The 7,091-nt window shown below is 42.4% G+C and overlaps 1 protein-coding gene across 1 annotated transcript; it reads left to right on the plus strand.

Moving 5' to 3' along the window:
* Positions 1-1,386: 1,386 nt before the first annotated feature.
* Positions 1,387-4,107, plus strand: LOC124232044 (melanoma antigen preferentially expressed in tumors-like). The gene is made up of 3 exons (XM_046649024.1): positions 1,387-1,676; positions 2,131-2,733; positions 3,594-4,107. The coding sequence occupies exons 1-3, from the start codon at positions 1,387-1,389 to the stop codon at positions 4,105-4,107; spliced, it is 1,407 nt and encodes a 468-aa protein (XP_046504980.1).
* The last annotated feature ends 2,984 nt before the right edge of the window (positions 4,108-7,091 follow it).

Raw genomic sequence — 7,091 nt, forward strand, 5'->3', positions numbered from 1 at the left:
CAATAAAACTATATTTACAAAATCAAGGAGTGGACTAGATTTGGCACAATGGGCCACAGTTTGCAGACCACTGCTCTAGTAGATTCCTCAGGCAGGGCTGAGGCGTACAGAATTTCCTAAGTTCCTCTGTGTTGAAAAACTGTTTTTCTGTAGGCTGTGATATTTGAGGCACAGCCCAGCTGGATATAAAACCTTTACTTCAGACTTTCTTTTTAGTCCATTTCTCTTTTTAGATTTTTACAAATATTCTGATTCCAGGTAGGTTTCATATCCTCGAATGCTTGCTTGAGTATAATTAATTCTGTTTGGAGTGTTGACTTACAGTCTCCTGCTTTGTGGTTGTTAAATATGTGTGAAATTTTGCTTCCTTGTCTTTTTTTTTTGCCATGTTTTTCTGTGGTATTCCCCTTCCTTTTGTTCGTTTGTATGAAATTGGGTTGTTTCACGAGATTCCTAGTTTAATGATGTCATTTCCTGCCAGTATAGCAAAGTCCAGTTCTTTTATTCATTGTTTTGGGTTGTTTTGGTGATGGAGGGAGAAGTTGTGAGTGCTCTGATTTTGTGGCTCTCTTAGTCTTGCAAGATCCTTAATTTTTCCTTTTTGTTTCCTTTCCCCATCATTACCTAAATGCCGAAAGATACTTCTCCCTTCCTCTTTGCCTTTATTCTTTCCTAGAAGTTATGTCTTTCAAAGACTGCACCTTAAATCATCCCTACCCCTTTCAGTGTTCCTATTTTGGAGTCCCTTCCCTGTAGTCCCTGCTCTCATCTTCCAAGACACCTTTTTAATATTTTCAGACTTATTCCGTGCTTAGTCATTCTGCTGTAGTTTTAGATCAGCTTTAAGCCCCTCACCATCTTCCTCACTCTGCATGTCTTGTGGCTTTTCTTGGTTTGTCTTTGCTTTGCCACAGAGCCTAGTGATGGGGATGTGACAGATTGTATGCCAGGAATTCATGATTTTTCTTTTTTTCCTCACATTTATTTTTAACTTTTGGCATTCTCTCCATTTTAAAGCAATGATGAGGGTGTGGATTTTATGTAGGTTTACATTTTCCTTCTTCTTGGTTTGTAGTCTTTGGGGAGGAAATGTTGGGAGGAAGGCAGCTAGGTGGTCAACGTTGTCTTCTGCTAGCTTACCTCTGATTTCTCATGGCATTTTATCTTACGTAAATTTATGTATGTGTGTATGTGTATGCACATATATGCTTAGGCACACACACAAGTCTATTTTTATAGTAGAGGTCATCTGAGGTGGCCGTCTGATTCACTATATATTTATTCGATAAATATTTTGTCCATTGCTAACCTTGGAGGCAAACAAGAGATTGTAGGTGTCTTCTCGGGATTTCTAAATATTCTGCACCCCGAAGCAGGTTTACGAAGATGCACCAAAAGGCCACAGCCACACTGCTCGAGCTTGCTGCAAGGAGTCTGCTGAGTAATGAGCCTGCAGCTATCCGTGCCCTGGAAGAACTCCCAAGAGACCTCTTTGTTCCATTGTTCATTGCTGCCTTCTTGGGTGGGCATAAGAAGATACTAACGGCAATGGTGAGGGTTTGGCCCTTTCGCTGTCTCCATGTTGGGACATTGAGTGTACGAGAGTCATACTATGAAATCGTGGAAGCCGTGATTGATGGTCTGCAGATCCCCCCTGTCCAGAGCCCTTCCTCTTGGTAAGACTATAGCTGATAGGGACATTGTGAGTCAGCAGGAGGGTATGCTGGAGCCTGGGGCAGGGGAATACCTAACAGTCTCCCGAAAGTAGCCAATGGTGAATGCTGAGGATCTCTGTGGGCCTATTGTTCCAACACTTGGGGTCACCTTAGGGACTCCAGTGTCTTACAGAGTTGATTATAGAATAGAGGTGATTGAGGATACTGTGGTTGGATTTACCTCCTGAGTAAGAAGAAGGACATGGGTATTGAGACTGTGGAGGACCAGAGGTGAAGAAAGTGTGGGAAAAAGAATAAAAGATGCTAAATTTGTGTGGAAAGAACTTCTTGGTGAATGGTATGTGGAATGACAACTGGGGATAAAGAGTTCCTTCCTGCTTCCCATCATTGAACTTGCTGGATGATATTCAAGTTGTCTACCTCTCATGTGTTCTGTCTCCTCCTCTCCTTACAGGGGGCCAAAACTGAGGATCCTAGATTTAAGGCAGGACCTGGACTGTGAGACAACATGCTTGGAGACCGGGACCACATTCCCTTTCTGTTTTCAGTGTTGTATTTATTCTCGGCACTCTATCCTTAAACTAGAAGAAGCCCGGCATAGTGTCAGGTGCCTTGGAATTGTTAATTCAGAGTCTGAGCTTCAGTCAGCCCAGGAACCCATGGAATTGTTAGTGGACCTTTCCCTCAGAGATACCTTGAGAGCAAAGCAATTTCTTTCTTTCCTTCGGAGTAAGGTTGAGCAGAGCTTTGGGTCCTTGCACCTCTGCTGCAGAGATTTGCAGATTGATAAAATGTCTGCCCACAGAAGTATCCTGCAGTTTCTGGATCTGGGATGCGTTGATCACCTGGATGTGGGTGAGGCAGATCTGAGTGAAGTCACCACCCTTTTGGCTCGGACGATCCACCTGGACAGCCTTAGTCTGTATAACATCGCCTTTAAATCTTGTCAGAGGAAAAACTTCAGAACTTTTCTCAACCGGCTTGGGCGGCTGGACAACCTCCAGAAGCTCATCTTGTCTTTCTTCCACCTCACAGATCAACTGCACAAACTGCTCAGGTGAGGGAGTGGGAAGGAACCTGGGTTCCCTGAACCACCCCATGGTTAAAAGAGGAGAAGAGACCATGCTTGGATATTCCTGAGCTCCTTGTCACCTATTTCTCCTTCCACCTCAGCAGGGGCACTGCTGGGAGTTTGAAACTGGCCAGGCTAGAGAGGGGTACCTCATGGTGAGGGGAAAGACAAGATTAGAAAAGGAAGTCGTGCTCATCCTTTCATTCAGTCAGTCACTCAGTCGACCATGTGCGGACACTGTGATAAGTCTGTGAATGTACTGGTGAAGAAGACTCAGTCCTTCTGCTGTTGGAGTTTACAGCTCTCTAGAGAGGAAGGGGAGGCATTCAGATGGAGAAACGCTCTATGCTGTAGCGCCGATGCACATCCCCATGGACTGGCCACAGTAGCTAACACTGCCCACTCGCTTTGCTCCTGTATTTTCCCCAAGGCTTAGACCCTGAATGGAGAACTTGTCATCTGGGAACTAGTCAAAGGGAACCCACAGTTGGCTGCTTTCCCAGACCCATCCCCACTAAATAAGTGAACAGGATTCACCATGGATTAGGTCATAAATCCTAAGTGCATCCAATTTTTTTCACTTAATCTTTTCCACAACCCTGTATAATAATTACCTTTATACACATTTTAAAGCTTAAAAACCTGTCTTATCTCAGAGTGGAAAAGTAACTTCCTCAGCATCACAAGTCTCTTAAGTCTGATTTCCAAGCCCACATGATTAACCACTGTTGCAAAATATGTGCAAATTAGTTTATTCTAGAGCCTTAGGTACGTTTCATTCAGGGCTGGCTGCCCTGCTCCAATCCTCATTCTTCTGAAATAACCTTTCTTTTTTCTCTGTATAGAGTTCTGCCGCCTCAGTTGGATACATTGTGTCTACCTCTCTGTGGCCTGTCTGACAGAGATGTCACTGTCCTGTCCCAGAGCTCTCAGGCCACCCACCTAAGGCTGTTGAATCTCAGTGACAACCAGATATTCTCGGAAGATTATGAGCCCTTCCAGACTCTGCTGGAGAAGGTCTCAGGCACCCTGCAGCATCTGGAGATGAGTAATTGCCTGATAACTGACTCCGCTCTCTCTGCTGTCCTCCCAGCCCTGAGCCAACGTTCCCATCTCCGTGTCCTTAGCTTTGCCTTCAACCCCATTACGATGCCTGTGCTCACGAGCCTTCTGCAGCACTTGGCATCCTTGATGGAGCTGAAGCATGTAGTTTATCCTGTGCCTGTCCATTGCTATGAACAGTGGAATTTTCGTGGCAGTTTGGACCCACGGAAACTTGCCGAAGTGCAGGCCCAGGTGAAGGCAATGCTGCAGGCGGTACAGCGGGACGACATGACCTGGAGCACTTGTGCTGAGTGATTTCCACAGTACAAGGAGCTGTTTCAACACTCAAGTGTGGCCATTCAAGCACTCACTGTTTTTCCTGAAGCCCAAGTTTGTGGAGACACATATATAAAATTCTACTGTTCCAGGAAACCGGGGATAGGAAGGTTGACTGAGTAGTGGACCTCTATAAAAGAGGAACTCTGAAAAAAAATAGAGGAATTTGAAAGGCCCTGTGGATCTCTTGCCCCTGGCCCTCGACATCCTCTTCTGGTGACTAACCCCAGCGTTGGGTATGTGACGTAAGGTAACCTGGTCATGGTACATCACCTCCCTGTCCACACTGATTGGCCCATTTATCCACTTAGGGGCACTTGACACAAGTCAGATCAATTGGAACTCTTCCTGGATGTGGTAGCGGTTGAAGCCGATAACTTTGCCCTCTAGGGTTCTGCAAACATCTTGTAGTTATGATCGCCTTAGGTTGCTTATGAGAAACCAAATGCAAGTAAAAGGAAACAAACTTTGCCCACTACCTACTGGTGTCTTCATCAACCTGTGGCTGCCCGCTTTCTCAGGTCTCAGACCCCTGGCTCAGTTATTCCTTATCTCACATACATTCGCTGAGTATCTGTTCCGATGTAGATACTGTTTCACGTGCTAAGAAAAATAAAGTCCCTGATCTCAAACCACTCACAGTACACATGTTCCTGTGATTTTTCAGTTTCTCCACTCTTTCTTAGGGCATTTAGGAAAATTATTTCTTCCCCCAAACTCCAGCTTTTTTTCGCTTTTTCCGTTACATACTGTGCTCAATCCATGCTGGCCTCTTGATGCTGTTGGATAGCTGCTCAACCCTCAGGTCATGGCTTAAAGGTTTACCTCCTCAGATAGATTTTCTCTTACTTCCTTACTTAAGTAGCTTTACTCTGCTGTTGCTCTCTCTTAATGTACCATGTACGTTTGCTTCATGGTCTACACCATTCCTTATGGATTTGCTCCCTCTGCTCTTCCACTAGAGTTGCACTGTTCCGTGCGGGACACACTAGCCATATGTGGCTACTGAGCACTAGAAGTGGGGCTACTCTGAAATGTCATGTACTCTTAAGTGTTAAGTGCACGCTGAACATCCCAGGCTTAGTAAGAAACAAACGAGGTAGAATCCCTGGTAATTTATTTACATTGTTTACATGTTGAAGTGATGACGTACTGCATGTCAAAGACAGTAAAGAAGAAAGAATGTAAATGAAGTTGCTTATGTTGTTTACGTGTTGAAACGATAGCACTGCATTTCGAAGACTTTTAAGGAAAAAACGTTAAAATAACTAATTAATGATCTGTTTGTATGTTTACATGTCAAAATGATAAAACATTGCATTTCAAAGACCTATTGGGAAAAAAGAAGGTAAAATTAATTGATAGTTTGTTCCTATTGCTTACGTGTTGAAATGATAACGTACTGAGTTTCAATGACTTAGTAACCAAAAAAGAAGGGAAAATAATTAATAGTTTGTATATTGTATTTTCCTGTTTAAATGGAAACAGACTGCATTTTAAAGACTTAGTGTGCGAGAAGAACGTAAAAGTAATTAATGATATGTTTATATTGTTTCCATGTTGAAATGATAACACACTCATTTCAATGACTCAGGAAACAAATAATTTAAAATTATTTTTTCTTATTGCTTACACCTTGCAGTGGTAACAAACTACATTTCAAAGACTTAGAGAAAAGGATGTAAAAAGTAATTATTCATTAATGTAGTTAATAATTTGTTCTTATTTCCATTTTGTGATAACACACTGCATTTCTGACTTAGAAAGACGACGTTAAAATAATAAATGAATTGTGTACGTTGTTTCTTTGTTGAAATGATAACACATGGCATTATTGTGTTTTGTTGAAACGATAGCACAAAGGCTCTGTAAGAAAAAAAGAATGCAGAATTGATCATCTGTTCATATTGCTTACACGTTGAAAGAATGCACTGTGTTTCAAAGACTTACTAAAAAGTATAAAATTAATTTACTTATATTGTTTCCATGCTGAAATTATAATTTGTTTTTACTTTTGTGTTAAATAAAATAACTATTACAATTAAATTCACCTGTTGCTTTTGACGTTTCCTTTTGGTTTTTATTTATTTATTTGTTTTTGATGTGGCTCATTTTATGTTTCTGTTGGACAACATGGCGCTAGACCGCTAGCTCCATGCAGGCAGAGGCTGTTTCTGTTTAGTTTCTGTATTAATCACGCCCTTTTATTTTCTGTATTTTGTGATGTTTTGACATCTGGGGACTTGCTGACACTGGAGAGACTGCCCCTCCCAAGGCTAGGGAATTCCTAGAGATAGTAAACTACTTGCCTGTGAGCGGGCCTTTCTCATGCACACCAGCCCAGACAGAACCCTGACCCCCCAATCACTTTCTTCATGGGCTCTCCCAGGGCTCTTACCCTCTGGGCTACTATTCCCCTGCCCTTATCACCCCACGCACAGGTACCAGACCACCAGGGACAAGCCATATGCCCCAGTGCCTGCTGAAAATATTCAAACTAGCTAATCCTAAACCTATCGAACCTGCCTTGCCTTTTCTTTCCCTTAGAAACCACAATAGAGGTGAAAACTTCTATAGCACTAAGCAGAGGAGTGATTAGTAACATTATTGGTGCATTGTTGACAACATGAATGACATGATTAGACATTTCTTTTGCAAGATTGGTGGTTCCCAATTCTTTGCTTTCAGCAGATTGGAAGAATGATCTAAATGATTTGTCAGATAGAGGATCATTAAAAATAACTTTGGATGGTGGGAATGCAAACTGGTGCAGCCACTATGGAAAACAGCATGGAGATTTCTCAAAAAATTAAAAATAGAAATACCATATGACCCAGACATCCCACTACTGGGAATCTATCCAAAGAACTTGAAATCAGCAATTCCAAAAGTCCCATGCACCCCTATGTTCATTGCAGCATTATTTACAATAGCCAAGACGTGGAAGCAACCTAAGTGACCAG

This window comes from Equus quagga, unplaced genomic scaffold, assembly GCF_021613505.1.
Source record: "Equus quagga isolate Etosha38 unplaced genomic scaffold, UCLA_HA_Equagga_1.0 HiC_scaffold_1889_RagTag, whole genome shotgun sequence".
Lineage (NCBI taxonomy): Eukaryota > Metazoa > Chordata > Mammalia > Perissodactyla > Equidae > Equus > Equus quagga.

Excerpts from the sequence above, each read along its gene's own strand:
- LOC124232044 (XM_046649024.1), top strand. The coding sequence starts at position 1,387 with ATGCACCAAAAGGCCACAGCCACACTGCTCGAGCTTGCTGCAAGGAGT. Across the intron at positions 1,677-2,130 it reads GTCCAGAGCCCTTCCTCTTG|GGGGCCAAAACTGAGGATCC; the intron begins GTAAGACTATAG and ends CTCTCCTTACAG. Across the intron at positions 2,734-3,593 it reads CAACTGCACAAACTGCTCAG|AGTTCTGCCGCCTCAGTTGG; the intron begins GTGAGGGAGTGG and ends TTCTCTGTATAG.